At 37.4% G+C, this 16,417-nt stretch overlaps 1 protein-coding gene and 1 long non-coding RNA gene across 2 annotated transcripts in view; one reads left to right on the forward strand and one right to left on the reverse strand.

Annotated features, from left to right (window-relative positions):
* The window catches only part of LAMA2 (laminin subunit alpha 2), a 653,829-nt gene that overhangs the window by 413,364 nt on the left and 224,048 nt on the right, over window positions 1-16,417 (forward strand). The window contains exons 24-29 of the mRNA XM_081529101.1: window positions 4,968-5,104; window positions 10,261-10,497; window positions 11,746-11,889; window positions 12,582-12,761; window positions 12,870-13,058; window positions 13,142-13,275. Of these exons, the coding sequence (XP_081385227.1) occupies window positions 4,968-5,104; window positions 10,261-10,497; window positions 11,746-11,889; window positions 12,582-12,761; window positions 12,870-13,058; window positions 13,142-13,275 (1,021 nt within the window). The remainder of the gene's footprint in view (window positions 1-4,967; window positions 5,105-10,260; window positions 10,498-11,745; window positions 11,890-12,581; window positions 12,762-12,869; window positions 13,059-13,141; window positions 13,276-16,417) is intronic.
* The window catches only part of LOC145521105 (uncharacterized), a 71,589-nt gene continuing 66,285 nt past the window's right edge, over window positions 11,114-16,417 (reverse strand). The window contains exon 5 of the long non-coding RNA XR_014065110.1: window positions 11,114-11,241. This is a non-coding gene — a long non-coding RNA (uncharacterized LOC145521105). The remainder of the gene's footprint in view (window positions 11,242-16,417) is intronic.

A 16,417-nucleotide genomic window follows, 5' to 3' on the forward strand; every position in this document is an offset into this window, starting at 1 on the left:
TTTTCTGGTATGTTAAAAAAAAAAAGTTTTCATCCACTTTCAGGTGCCTTGAAAACTGTAATGTTCTGAGAGAGAAATAGATTGGCTGTAGATGTTTGTTAGTTCCAGAGAAAATGTAAGCCAGGGTTGTTAACCATGGCTCCCTCAAGCAGGGTTCTCATGTGTCCAGCCACAGCCTTCCTACAGATCCTGAATTAAGAAAATAGGAATTAACACTATGGATGAAAGTAAAATTTGAGCATTTGCCTTGATTTTATGCTACTAAGTTGTAATCAACCTCTATTCCAACAGTCACTTGGTTGAGTATTACTCTTGTTTACTAAACTCAGTGGTACAACATTGATGATACTTGTACGCTTTCAGAACATGATAAATACATGGCAAGATTTTAAGACATGATTATTGACCACTGAAGCAAATTGTGTTAGGGGTGGAAAGAATAATATTAAAAACCAATTTGAATATGTTAAAAAAGTGCTGCTGGCTTTTCTTAAGATGGGTGCTTGAACCTGTCAGTTTATTTTAAATAAATACAGTAGTTGAAAAAAATAAAAAATAAAAACCAATACCTTTAAGATATTCTCAACCACTTCTGATGAACAGTTTTTATCATAAATTAAGCCATTATAAGTTACTCTGAATATTATCATTGTAGATCTTCTAAGAATCTATGTACAATCTCTAAGACAATATCTGTATTGTCTGGGCAGAAGAGTCTGGTGGGCTATGGTCTATAGGGTCTCAAAGAGTCAGACATGACTGAAGCAACTTATCACTGCATACCACTAGCAATTAGTTATATGACCTAGACTGAGTGACCTCACCTCACTGTACTCTGAAAATTTCATCTATTAAATTAGGAAAATAATAGTATCTGCCTCACTTGGGTTTTGTAAGAATTGGGTGAGTTAATGGCCATCTACTACTATGGGCAAGAATCCCTTAGAAGTAATGGAGAAGCCCTCATAGTCAACAAGAGTCTGAAATGCCGTACTTTGGACACAATCTCAAAAATGACAGAATGATCTCTGTTCATTTCCAAGGCAAACCATTCAATATCACAGTAATCCAAGTCTATGCCCCAACTAGTAGTGCTGAAGAAGCTAAAGCTGAACAGTTCTATGAAGACCTACAAGACCTCCTAGAAATAACACCCCAAAAATGAAAAAATCCTTTTCATTATAGGGGACTGGAATGAAAAAGTACGAAGTCAAGAGATACCTGGAGTAACAGGCAAATTTGGCCTTGAAATACAAAATGAAGCAGGTCAAAGGCTAATGGAGTTATGCCAAGAGAACTCATTGGTCATAACAAACACCCTCTTCCGACAACACAAGAGAATAGTCTACACATAGACATCGCATGATGGTCAATACCGAAATCAGATAGATTATTATATACTTTGCAGCTGAAGATGGAGAAGCTCTAACTGGTCAGCAAAAACAAGACCGGGAGCTGACTGTGGCTCACATGATGAACACCTTATTGCCAAATTCAGACTGAAATTGAAGAAAGTAGGGAAAACCACTAGACCATACAGGTATGACTAAAATCAAATCCCTTACAACTATACAGTGGAAGTGACAAATAGATTCAAAGAATTAGATGTGATAGAGTGGCTGAAGAACTATGGATGGAGGTTGGTGACATTGTAGAGGAGGCAGTGATCAAAACCATGCCCAAGAAAAAGAAATGCAAAAAGACAAAATGGTTTTCTGAGGAGGCCTTACAAATAGCTGAGAAAAGAAGAGAAACTAAAGGCATTGGAGAAAAGGAAAGATATACCCATTTGAATGCAGAGTTCCAAAGAATAGCAAGGAGAGATAAGAAAGCCTTCCTTGGTGAGCAATGCAAAGAATAGAGGAAAACAATAGAATGGGAAAGACTAGAGATCTCTTCAAGAAAATTAGAGATACCAAGGGAACATTTCATGCAAAGATGGGCTCAATAAAGGACAGAAATGGTATGGACCTAACAGAAACAGAGCATATTAAGAAGAGGTGGCAAGAATACACAGAACAACAATACAAAAAAGATCTTCATGACCGAGATAACCATGATGATGTGATTACTCACCTAGAGCCAGACATCATGGAATGTGAAGCCAAGTGGGCCTTAGGAACAAAGCTAGTGGAGGTGATGGAATTCCAGTTGAGCTATTTCAAATCCTAAAAGATGATGCTGTGAAAATGCTGCACTCAATATGTCAGCAAATTTGGAAAACTCAGCAGTGGCCACAGGACTGGAAAAGGTCAGTTTTCATTCCAACCCCAAATAAAGGCAATACCAAGGAATGCTCAAACTACTGCACAATTGCACTTATCTCACACAATAGCAAAGTAATGCCTAAAATTGTCCAAGTCAGGTTTCAACAGTGCATGAACTGCAAATTTCCAGATGTTCAAGCTGGATCTAGAAAAGGCAGAGGAACCAGAGATCAAGTTGCCAACATCCGCTGGATCACTGAAAAAGCAAGAGAGTTCCAGGAAAACATCTACCTCTGCTTTATGACTACGTCAAAGCCTTTGACTGTGTGGATCACAACAAGCTGTGGAAAATTCTTAAAGAGATGGAAATACAGAACCACCTGACCTGCTTCCTAAGAAGTCTATATGCAGCTCAGGAAGCAACAGTTAGAACTGGACATGAAATAACAGACTGATTCCAAATTGGGCAGGGAGTATGTCAAGGCTGTATATTGTCACCCTGCTTATTTAACTTTTATACAGTGTGCATCATGTGAAATGCTGGACTGGATGAAGCACAAGCTGGAATCAAGATTGCCGGGAGAAATATCAATAACCTCAGATATGCAGATGACACCACCCTTATGGCAGAAAGTGAAGAAGAACTAAAGAGCCTCTTGATGAAAGTGAAAGAGGAGAGTGAAAAAGTTGGCTTAAAGCTCAACATTCAGAACACTAAGATCATGACATCCGGTTCCATCACTTCATGGCAAATAGATGGGGAGAGAATGGAAATAGACAGACTTTATTTTGGGGGCTCCCAAATCACTGCAGATGGTGACTGCAGCCATGAAATTTAAGACACTTGTTCTTTGGAAGAAAAACTATGTCCAACCTAGAGAGAGTATTAAAAAGCAGAGACATTACATTGCCAACAAGGTCTGTCTAGTCAAAGCCATGGATTTTTCAATAGTCATGTACGGATGTGAGAGTTGGACTATAACGAAAACTGAGCACTGAAGAACTGATGCTTTTGAATTGTCGTGTTGGAGAAAACTCTTGAGAGTCTCTTGGACTTTAAGGAGATCCAACCAGTCCATCCTAAAGGAAATCAGTCCTGAGTATTCATTGGAAGGACTGATGCTGAAGCTGAAACTCCAATACTTTGGCCACCTGATGGGAAGAAATGACTCATTGGAAAAGAACCTGATGCTGGGGAAGATTGAAGGTGGGAGGAGAAGGGGACGACAGAGGATGAGATGGTTGGATGGCATCACTGACTCAATGGACATGAGTCTGAGTAAGCTCTGGGAGTTGGTGACGGACAAGAAAGCTTGACTTGCTGCAGTCCATGGGGTCACAAAGAGTCAAACGTGACTGAGCAACTGAACTGAACTGAATGGCCATAAAGTATTGCTTTAAATATAGCAGTGTATACATGTCCATCTCAAACTCCCTAACTGAATGGTTAATTTCTATTTACAAGTAATGATTCAAACTGTCCCAAGACATTGTTTAGCACATAAATTTAAGCATATTGTGAAACATTTTTTTCTTAGTAAGTGGCACATATAAAGTAAGTCCTTTGGCTTAAAATCAGCTACAATAATAATAATAATAATAATAAAAACAATGGCTAACATTTATGGCAAGTGTTGTGCTAAACATTTTTCACAGCTGGGATAGAATCCTGTGAGCAATGATAAGTGTGATCCCTTGAAAAGTGAATTTAAATATCCTAAATGTATTTTAAAAGGATATAATCATCATGTAACTAACTAAAAGATTTCTTATAACATTAGTCTTCTATTTGAATCTGAGTATTTGATGGCATTTGTCTTTCTTTCACTTCTTTGGTTTGAAATGGTGCAGTAAAAAGTACTCAGCAACTGAGTCAACTATAGCTAATAAGTGGCATGCCTTCCTTGTCTTGGATGACTTTGAAGATCTTCTCAAATCTTTTTGTTTTTCTTCAGATCTTGTTTTTGCATTCTTTGAGAATGTGTAATGACAAGGATGTTTGCACTCTTCACAGGAAGGAAATATTAATCTATAGATCATGGAAAAATTAGTTATGAACTTGGTGGTTTAGTCGCTAAGTTGTATCTGACTCTTGCAACTCCATGGGCTCCTCTGTCCATGGAATTCTCCAGGCCAAAATACTAGAGTGAGTTGCCATGTCCTTCTCCAGGGGATCTTCCCGACTCAGAAATTGAACCCTGATCTCCTGCATTGCAGGCAAATTCTTTACCAACTGAACTATGAGGGAAGCCCATAGTTATGTTTAGTTATGAACTTAAATATAAAAAGTTTAACCTGGATAGTATTTAGATATAGAGGAATACAGTTAACAGGAAATCTGATACATCAGTCCTTTTTATCCTTAATCAAAAAGCTAAAAGTGTTTGATATTTTTAAATTAGTAGTGAAACTCAGTATATATTTACTGAACAACCACTCTGATGTATACTGTGCTTGTGTGCATGTGTGCTCAGTTGCTTCAGTCATGTCTGACTCCTTGCGACCCTGTAGACCATAGCCCAGGCTCCTCCGTCCATGGGATTTTCCAGGCCAAAATACTGGAGTGGGTTGCCATGCCCTCCTCCTGGGGAATTATACTGTACTATGATATGAAAAATGAATGAGGTGAGTTGTCATTTTCAAGGATCTTTAACTATAGTATGGAAAATAAAACAGCATAAATCACAAAGAAACCCACAAACATAAAACTCAACACTTTATATCAATTTTTTTTCTTTTTTAATGCTTTCACCTATGAAGCTTGTGACTGTTCCCATCTGGGTAACAACTGTGACTCAAAGACTGGTCGATGCATTTGCCCACCCAATACTATTGGAGAGAAATGTTCTAAATGTGCACCTCGTAGCTGGGGCCACAGCATCACCACTGGTTGTAAGGTGAGTTAATTGCTTTATTTCATCTCATAAGTCATTTAAGGATTTATCTTTTGGTAGAACTCTGTAGTTGGGCATTTCAAGAGTCAATATTACAAAAAGATACAGATCTATTGCTATAGCATGATTGCAGGAATCAATCACTATCTTACATCTTAGTTGTAGGAAATATGATTAAAGTAAGTACACATTTATACAGCTTCATCCATGATACTTTCAAAAAAGGAGGACAAAGAGCCAAAAATTCTAAAATAAAACTAGAAACATCTCTAACTTCATACCTACACACAATGAAATGTTAATGCATCTCCAAAGTACAAGGAAATTAAGAATGAACTTTTTAAAAATCCACAAGAATTCCCCCCAAATTTTACCTGAATATCAGTTTTCAAGAGCTAGTTGACAGGATTCTGAAGTCATTTAAACAACCTTTAGCTTACAAAATTCCCCATTTTTTTCCATGAGGGAACCGTAGAAAGTGATGTGACCAGACTCACATTTAGAGAAATCTATACAGCTTCAGGGTAGAGGGTTGCTTATAAGGCTGTTGCAAAAATGTTGATGAGAGTTGATAGAAGCGTGTGTGTGTGTTAAGTCATTTCAGTCATGTCCTACTCTTTGGGACCCCATGAACTGTAGCCTGTGAGGCCCCTCTGTCCATGTGATTCTCCAGACAAGAACATTGGAGTCGGTTGCCATGCCCTCCTCCGGGATATCTTCCCAACCCAGTAATCGAACCTGTATATCCTGTGGCTCCTGCATTGCAGGCAGATACTTTACCACTGAGCTACCAGGGAAGCCCCATAGCAGCTTGGCCTCAATTGTCCACTAGTGTTTCGAGGGCAGACTAAGTTACAACGCTTATGACTGAATAAGATATGGCTGAATTCATTTATTTAAGGAATAAGAAAGCGAAGGCTTAGGGATGACTGCCAGGTTTTGCTTTGCAACAGATGATGGACAAATGCAGACCAAGTAAGGTTTTCTCAATAATTTTATTTATTTATGTTATTTTAGCTATTTTTGGCTATGCTGGGTCTTCGTTGCTGTGGGCGGGCTTTCTCTAGTTGCAGCAAGTGAGGGCTGCTCACTCATTGCAGAATGCGGGTTTCTCATTGCAGTGGCTTCTCTTGTGGAACACAGTCTCTAGGGTGCACAGGCTTCAGCAGTTGCTGTACCTGAGCTCAGTAGTTGCCACTCAAGGGCTCTAGAGTGCAGGCTCAGTAGTTGTGGTGCACAGGCTTAGTCACTCCACAGCATGTGGGATCTTCCTGGACCAGGGAATCTAACCTACATCCCATGCATTGCAAAGCAAACTCTTAACCACTGGACTACCAGGGAAGACGCTAGGCCAAGTTTTTTTTTTCTTTAATATTTATGTTTTATATCATTACATTTACTGATCATTGAGTAAATACTATATTGACTGAAGTTGATTGAAATGTTTTAATTACTTTGAACCACTGTTACAAATCTAAATTTCTGAATAGCTAGACACTTCATCATTATGAACAATTACAAACAATTCCTAGAGCCCTCACAGTTATTTATGAGGATGTATTCTACTATTTAAAACCTTGTATGACTATAATCTAAATGAACAGTGATTTTTGAGATTTATAGCTTTCCTTTCTTTGTGTCATGGATAATTTCTCTGTGCTGAGGTGTGAGCACACACATCATTTGAGGCTTTACTGAAGTAGAATATAAAGCCTGCCATCTTTCACTAGCAGGGGAACAGTTCATAAATCCTCTATTGCTAAACAAACATTACAGCTAATTATGATTTAAGTTTCATGTTGGCTATAGTGTCATCTAAACATATGGTTAATGGTTATTTATTCTCTACTATAACTTCCTGAATAAACTTCCCAATTTGAAAAGGTCCCAGTTGTTTTGACTGGTTTTTAAGAATCAATGCTTTCATTTTATATAATAAATTGAGAAACAGACATTTCATATTTTAAAATCTAAAGACAGTTATTTTAGTTAATAAAGTCTAATACATTTATTTTAGTTAAATATATCATAAGACAATTTTAAAATTTATTACGTGATTATAGTTTCCATAACATATCATAGGTTTATATTTCTGATTATGGCCAATTTTATTTAAATAAGTAAGGAAAAATCACTTAAGTGGATAAGTCAATCATCCTTATTTTGAATTCTCATTCTACATCTGATGTTCTATGAGAACAAGTTACTTGGTGTGATTACAGTGCTTTGTTCTATGTTGAAACTATGGCAATGTTTGTAGTGTAATGAATAATCACTTTTAGTCTTTTGAGTTTAAAATAACTTTTAGCAGCATCCCATACTGCAGGCCTTTTTACTAGAGAACAGTGAAGACAGAAAAATACTGAGTCGTAAAGATACCAAAAATAAGGCCAGGTGATATTTTAACATCAGAATCTGAGAAGATATTTTACCAAACATTTGGACAGGAAAGAGATAATAGATGGGACGCTGGTGATTGTACGTCACATCCTGGAAAGAGGTGTCCCATAACTCAGTTGTTGGCAGGAGCAGAAGCAGGAATTGCTTTAGTAGCGGTGGATGTAAGAATTGAGCTGAGCAATGAAAGTATGAGAAATGCCAAGTGAGATCCAGCCAGACTTGGATCTGGAAATCTGGCAAGTTGCTATGTGATGAGTCTTCCATAGAGCTGTAGTTCTGCAGAGGAAGATTAATAGGAAAGCACCAAAAAGAGCCAGGTGATAGACTAAGTACAAACCCTGATGGCGGTAAACTCAGACATAGAGAGAGGTGATACCCTCTAGGGAGACAGAAACCACACCAAGGAAACTTAAACAGGGAAAGAAAGAAAGAAAGCGAAGTCGCTCAGTCGTGTCCGACTCTTTGCGACCCCATGGACCATAGCTTACCAGGCTCCTATGTCCATGGGATTTTCCAGGCAAGAGTACTGGAGTGGGTTGCCATTTTCTTCTCCAGGGAAATCTTCCCAACCCAGGGATCAAACCCAGGTCTCCTGCATTGCAGGCAGATGCTTTACCATCTGAGCCACCAGGGAAGTCCAATATAAACAGGGAAAGTAGAATATAAAGAATTGTTAACTGGTAAAAATTAGTCACAAAAAGGATAAAAAAGGGATATAAAAGGTCCTGAAGTGGTAGGTACAAAAGAATAGCTACTACTTCCAGAGTGAGGGGAAAGTGAGAGTGTTAGTCACTCAATTGTGTCCTACTCTTTGTGACCCCTTGGACCCGCCAGAATCCTCTGTCCGTGGGATTCTCCAGGCAAGAATACTGGAGTGAGTAGCCATTCCCTTCAGGGGAAACTTCCTGACCCAAGGATCAAACCCGAGTCTCCTGCATTGCGAGCAGGTTTACCTGAGCCATCAGGGAAGCCCCAAGGGTAAGGGAGGTGGACTGTAAAGGAAGCAAGGTCTTCCCCCATCCCCACTCCCAACAATGCTTGGGTTTGGACATCTTTGAAGAGAGTGTGGCAACCACAGGGATACACAGCCTGCTGGTGGTACAATGACAGCAACAACAACAACGATAATAAACAACTTGCTAGAGTTTGTGGGCAAGTGCTCGCCTATTGACGCTGCCCATCATTACTGGAGGATGCGGACTTGCTGGAGCTACTACTGAGAAGCAGCCTGTAATAGTCAATGCAGACCTAAACAGCAGCAGAGAGAGTGGCCTGATGGCACAGCTTGGAATTCTTTATGGGCCTCTGGGCTCCCATGCTGAATAAGTAAATAATAGTGATGACGATAGTAATGAAGAACCACAACCCAGAAGAGAAATGTCTTTCATCACCATGGCCTTATTTGGATCTCTCCTGGACCCTCTTATGACTAATTTTAACATTCTGTTACTGGCCAGGGGGAAATGTCCATAGGGGTCTAACTATAATGTCATAAAACAAGGCAAAGAGGAGTGAGTTTAGAGCTCAGAGACAGCAGAGAGATCCTTGGCACAGCTGATCTCTGAAAATGGTGTATTCCAAGATCTTAAATAACATTTTAGTAATTCACTTAAATTTTCATTTAAATTCAAGGAGCTTTGAGCTCTAAATCAGAAGCAGAAAGCCTTAAGGAATAGAAGATGAGACACGTGGATGAGCAGCAAATTGAAAATTGCTGCTGAGATGAAACAAAAAAATTATTGAAAAGAAGCTAAAAATGCAATGCTGTAATTAAAATAAGCATTGATTACATATACATACAACAAAATTTTCACTGTGTAGAATAGCAAGGACAAAAGGAGAACAAATTTGAGAGGCAAATAGGGAGGTGACTACAGAAGACATTAGTATATTATAGATTTGACAGACAGAAATTATGTACTTTAAGAATTATAGGTGATCCTGAAGAAGAAAATTGATAAATTAGAACAGAAGTAAAAATCAAAAACAAAGTTGAAGAAATAGTACTGAATTAAAAAAACAATTGTATTCTCAAACTGAAAGAGCTCACCATGTCCCAGTAAATTAATTTTTTAAAAGACTCAAACTTGTATACATTCTAGCAAGATATCATATTACATAAATTAAGGAAAAATCCTGTGTATATCTAGGAAGAAGAAAAAAGGGTTACCAGCAAGGCACCTCAAATCAGGCTTGTCTGCAAAACTTAACTCTAAAAAAAATCCTAGTATCATTTTTCCTCTAAATTCTCTCTGGCTTCCCTACATCTGGTTTGATGCTTTTTATATACTCTCATAGGATTTTGCACTTCACCTATTATATCATGCTTATTCCATTGTGTTATATTTATATATTCTCTCCCTTGATTAAACTGTAATATATGTCTCTAAACAATAAATGCTGTAAAATGAAATGATAAGGTAAAATGGCTTTGTCAGAAGTTCACTCTTTGAAACAAGAGGTGTTTGAAGAAACTCTATACCTAACTCCTTCTCACCACAAAGAGAGAAAATGCAGTTTCTTTCTTATTCAATAGCTTTATGGTTTCTGGACACTCATATATTTTAGTAAGTGCAGGAAGCAATTTTAGCATTATGTTCACCAATGTTTCCCAAGCGACTCAACTAGAACAGTACAAAGCATATAACAGACACATGATTAATATGTAGTTAATGGAAGCATAGAAGCATTAGAATTAAAATTTAAAGATATTGCCTGTGAAACGGTGTTAATTGTTGCTGTTTTTATCTCCTCCATAGGCTTGTAACTGCAGCTCAGTAGGCTCCTTGGATTTCCAGTGCGATATAAACACAGGCCAATGCAAGTGTCATCCAAAATTCTCTGGTGCAAAATGTACAGAGTGCACTCGAGGTCACTGGAACTACCCTCACTGCAGTCCCTGTGACTGCTTCCTGCCAGGGACTGATGACTCAACCTGCGATTTAGAGACTAAAAAATGCTCCTGCATCGATCAGACTGGGCAGTGTACTTGTAAGGTATGTGCTGCTGAAATTCAGGAAGGAAAACAAAAACACCTTACTCAGTTCTAGTTCCATTGCTGTTTTAACTTCAGTTATTTATTCCTGCATCATTAAGCCAAAAAGAATGACATACAAAAATTTGTTGCCAGACACAGACTTTTCCTGACATACAGATAAGTACTGCTTTTTAAGAACTTATTTTCAACCAGAACCCAATTTTTTTCCCTAGCTCAAATGAATGATGTATTTTCAAAAGTAAAGTTTAGTTTCTCTTTACATATTCACTTTTCTTAAACAAGAGTAACCTGGAAGGGAAAAGAAGTCAATTCTCTTAAGCATCACTAGAGAAAACCACAGCTAAATGGTAAAGTTTATTTTTTAAAAAAATTACTCTTCAAATTAATCGGCAATCACTGTACACTGAAAAATATATTTACTGCTGTGGAAGTTCAGTAAAATTTCATCAAGTATAAACACTGACATTACAAACAGTGACTATATGCAAATTTCAGCCCTCATTAATATTGTTAAATGATGTAGAAAAACAGTTGATTAAAAATGATAAGGATTTTTCCCCCTAAGATATTTCTGGAAAATCAATCCCAGGATAAATGCAGTAAAGTCTGGGTCAGAAATATTAGTGTATTTTCAAGAAAAGTCTATGCAAAGATGATCCAAGGAAACAGGAAGGTGAAATCTGGAGAGGTTGTGAAGAGTCTTGAGAATATAGGAAAATGGAAGCTTCTGCCATTAAAAGTCCTAGACAAAACAAAAAGTATGATGGTGCATTATTACATATTATGGTTATATATTATACTTAATACATGCTATATGTGTATATATTCAATATTCCAAAATAACTATATGAATCTATATTTTAACATCTTTCTTGCTTTTCACAACTTTGCATCACATCACTGTCTATGAATCAGTGGAATTTCATTTCACTTTCAAAATTCTAATAACTCTTTCATAATCCTCACAGTGGAATAGTAGAAAATGTGCTGCTTAAATTTAAAAGAAAATAATATATAATATTCTTAATAATGTATGTAGTTATATAGAAAGTGTTTTTTTAGACCAATGACTTGCTAACAAAGAGATTACCTACTCTGCTATTTGAGATGTGAATCTAATATTCAGTGCTCTTTTGTTTATTTTTTGTTTCATTTTCTTTAAAATATTCTCCTGTTATTTATTCTTGAGTTTATTTCTCTCACAACTTCCCCATACGGACTCTGAAGAACTCTCCTGTTTCTTCAGGTGAACGTGGAAGGGATCCACTGTGACAGGTGCCGGCCTGGCAAATTCGGACTTGAGGCCAAGAACCCACTTGGTTGCAGCAGCTGCTATTGCTTTGGCGCCACTACTCAGTGCTCTGAAGCAAAAGGACTGATCCGTACGTGGGTGAGTAAGGACCTGCTGAGCCATGTAATGGTACAACGTTAGCTCCTGCTGGTGTCTTTTAGGCAGGCACCAAGGGGCAGGAGGAAATGGCAAAACATTTAAGTAATCTTTTCCCCTGTGCACATTTAGAACTGGTAGAGGGGCCATGTGCCATTAGATGATTGGAGTAGATATCTTTTTTATTCTTTCTTTACCAGTGTTCATTTACTGTGGATAAGGAAATAGATGCCAAGTGAGCAAGGAAAACATTATAAGGGAAATGTTATGTCTGGGAATGGGAAGAAGCTGCCTTCTGCAGAGTGAGAGCATTAGAGCAAGAAAGTAGATGTGTGCTCATGTAGTAATGAAAATCTGAACTAGTTGCTCATTTATTCCAACCAGCCTTAGAAAATTGTCACTCTTTAGGGTGGAAAAATGTTCATTTTTAACCTTAGTCTTCGTTTAACCCTTCCTACTTTTCAACTCTAATTTTTGTTAGTGTGAAAGACCAGTTTCACAGATGTTGTAGATTTCACTAGGCAAACAAGTCCAAAGGGTTTATTGCCTCCCCTGTCTTCATTGCCCATGAGTTATGTTTCTCATGATAACACTGCATCATAAGGGGATGGGGCCACAGATAGACACGCAGTCCTTTTAGAGGAGGCCTCCAAAGACTTTCACTCAACCCCCTGGTGTGTTTTGATCCCACACAGGTGACACTGAAGGCTGAGCAGACCATCCTGCCGCTGGTGGATGAGGCCCTGCAGCACACAACTACAAAAGGCATCATTTTTCAACATCCAGAGATCGTCGCACACATGGATCTGGTGAGACAAGAGCTCCATTTAGAACCTTTTTATTGGAAACTTCCAGAACAATTTGAAGGAAAGAAGGTAAGGACAAGAATGTTGAAGTCACATGAGAGCAAAATAAAACATGTTTTTAGAATAATGCTATTCGGAGATTTATCTAACTCATCATTTCTCATTTTATTTTGTCAGTTGATGGCCTATGGCGGTAAACTCAAGTACGCCATCTATTTCGAGGCTAGGGAAGAGACAGGTTTCTCTACATATAACCCACAAATTATCATTCGAGGTGGAACTCCTGCTCATGCAAGGATTATCATCAGGCATATGCCTGCTCCTCTGATTGGCCAATTGACAAGGCATGAAATTGAAATGACAGAGGTAAGGTGGTTAGGTGTTGGGTGCCATGTTGCCAATGGATTTGCACAGAGTTTCTTCACAGTGGTTTCTTTTCTTGTTAACAGAAAGAATGGAAATATTATGGTGATGATCCTCGAATCAGCAGAACTGTGACCCGCGAAGACTTCTTGGATGTACTATATGATATCCATTATATTCTTATCAAGGCTACGTATGGAAATATCATGAGACAAAGCAGGTAAACTATAATAAATATCCAAGTTAGTTTCTTCTTCTCGAGTCTATAAGAAAGATCAGTGAGATATCAGACAAGAAAGATTTAGAAGTTGGGTTGCTAGTGTGATGATAGAAGACTAGTCAAGAATGACGTCCAGGTCACCTGGTGTGAGTTATCACCACCATTTCCCAAACAGGAGAAACAGAACCAGAAGCGAGATTAAGGGGGCAAATATTGAAGTGATCCTCGACATGGCGAATTTCAGATGCTAAGCAGAAATTCAAGAGAAGATGTCCTGCAAGCTAGAGAGAGTTTGCTGCTGGGCTATAAATACATTGCGAGATGGCTGAGAAAGTGTCCTCCTTCAACCCTCAGGGGAACTGGGCAGAGCCAAGTTGGTCCTTCTCTTCCAACCATATGCGTTCACACCTGTTCACTCCAGTGTGTCACACGATATAGCCATCTTCCCTCTGCCTTATGATGTGAAAAGATTAGCGATCACATTGAATAAGAAAGTACACAGAAGAAGAGCAAAAATGACTGTCATGAAAAACAAAGGATGAGAATACTATAAAGGTGTGGGTATGGTTTTTTAATGACCCAAAGAGGACAATTAAAATGAGGCTCTTTGAAAGTTAGAATCACCAGTAACAATTACAATACCAGTTTTAGTGAAGTTCTAGGGCAGAGAGAGCCTCAAAGTTTTGAGGAATGAATGGGAAACGATGAATCTAATATTATGAGTGTAAACTATTGTTGTCTGTGAATAAAATTGTAAAAGGGAAGAAAGAGGTCATGTCAAAGGTCAAGGGATGATTGTTTAATCTGAGAGACAAGTAAGCATGTTTATATATCATGAGACCAAGGAGGGGGAAGAATTAGCAACAAGATATACATAAAAATGATAGAATAAAGAGAAAATAAATAATGGGGAAGTTGAGGTACTTCAACATTGTGAGTACACGTGTTTACTTGAGGTCACGTGCCTCAAGTATAAGGGAAAACTTATCTAATGAGATACAATGAGGAACTGTACAGATGTAGCTAAATGTTTACTGTGGAGGCAGAAAGTTGAGTTTATACACATAGTCTCAGTTTCTCTGGCGTGTTAGTGTCTCTATTATATCTGTAAGAATATGAAATCAATAGATGTTTAAAAATAATCTTATGTAACAGGATAGTAGATCAGTGCAGGAAAGCAAAAGAAAACAAAATTATGAACCCTCTCAGTGACAAACCAATGAATCTAAAAATACCATGTTTCAAATGTTTCCGTTATGAAGCATGTGGCAGAAAATCCTTTCTTTATTGCAGAAGATCCATGTTGCTCTTCTGATTATACCAGGAGAGACCAAATCAAGGACCAAAATTCACTTTCAAGTCTGTATTGCTTTGATTTCTTTTTCATATTTCTTATTTATGACAGGAGATTCTTTTTTTAATCGTAGGTCCTTGTTGGTTACCTATTGATATTTTAAATATAAAAATGTGTATATGTCAATCCCAAGCAGGAGATTCTTTCCATGAAATAATTTTAAAAAGCATGAACCAAAATATTGTGTCAGTTATATTGTTAATTATTTTAGAATATCAAATATAAATTAGGTGACAGAAGCCAAACAGGTTTACATGTTGTAGAAGACAGCAGGTAACCTTGTGAGTGTGCAAATATGTTATTTTGAAAATTGTTCCCTGCTTTAGTAAAAATGTTTGCTAGCACACAGAACATTTTGTTAGTAGATCTGATAGAAACGATGTTGTCCTGCATTTTTCATCATGCTTTCTTCACCTCTCACATTGATCCCACCTTTCTGCACCATAAGGCTGCTTTTTCCCATAAGTCCCTTTCTCTTATCACTTTATTTCATATAACTCACTAAATAATATCCTTTGGCTTAGAATTTCCTTTTTAAAAACATTAAAATAAGTAAATAGTTCACCTTTTCTAGAGTCAATAAAAACTAGAGTGAACACCTAGTAACGATAAAAATAAATAAACCAGTGGATCAGCACTTGATTTTGTAAGACAGGGAATTTTGACAAAGATCAAAATATGTTTGAGTCTTCCCCTCAACATAGTTAAGACAGAACCCCACTTCTTTATTCAGTTACAAATTTAAACAGTCTCAGAAGCAAAGAGTTTTTTATACATGTGGTTTGAGATTCCAACTTCATACAAGTTAATGCTGAAATTTCCTTTTTTCTTTGCTTTTGTACTCTCTTACAAAAACTTATTTGAAGATCTTAACAACTTTGTTTTTTAGTATTCATTTGCATAGAAGTCTGAGCTTGGCTAAATCCCTGACTCAGGCAAAACAGTCAGTCTCTTATTCCCCAGGGGAAATAAAAAGATAATGTGTTGCAGAAATGTCTATTGCTAACACCATTCAGGTTCCATTTGATTTTTAAATACTCACTAGTCTGTTGTGTATGTGTATATGCCAGAGAAGGAGGTTATAGAATACCATGAAATACCAGCAGAGATGATTTCTCAACAAACACCAGGTTACCTTCTTACTCCTTCAGAGAACCTATAGTCCTCCTTAAAGAAGGAGAGTGGTTCATTTACATATCACAAATGCTGTGCATCTACAAGAAGAGGAGAATGAAATCTGAATTTTAACTGAACATGTGTTTCATAAAGACTGTCTGGTCTTCAGATTGCAGATTACAATAGGAGCCAAATCAGAATGTGCATTCGTAATTTAGTACCAATAAAACCTACCTATGCTTGTTATAAAGTTTATGATTCAGGCTCCTTAAGCTTTTAGAGGTGACTTTTATTGAAGAAAAACTATTCATTGTCTCATTTAAAAGTTTATTTGCAGAACATTTCATGTTACCAGTTAGTCAGTCATGAAATAGTCTGAGTTTATGGACTGCATATATTTTTAATGTATAATTTCAAATTACTGCACAAGGTATCAGTATTTTCACTGTGAATATTTTTTTTCAATTACAAGGACCTTTCCACCAATAGGAAAGATGGGTTAAGTTAGTTGAAGGAAAGACTAATTTGAGAGGTTCTTTATTTTCAGAAAGAGATCAGTATTGCTATATTATGCCCAAACATTGTTTCTAGGTGGTTTTCTAAAGTTCTTGAAAGAATGTTCAGAGATTCAAGAGCAAGAAATTGGGACCAGTTGCAAAGTAAAAGCAATTT

This window comes from Giraffa tippelskirchi, chromosome 9 (genome assembly GCF_054371585.1).
Source record: "Giraffa tippelskirchi isolate mGirTip1 chromosome 9, T2T-mGirTip1v1.2.pri, whole genome shotgun sequence".
NCBI classification, from domain to species: domain Eukaryota; kingdom Metazoa; phylum Chordata; class Mammalia; order Artiodactyla; family Giraffidae; genus Giraffa; species Giraffa tippelskirchi.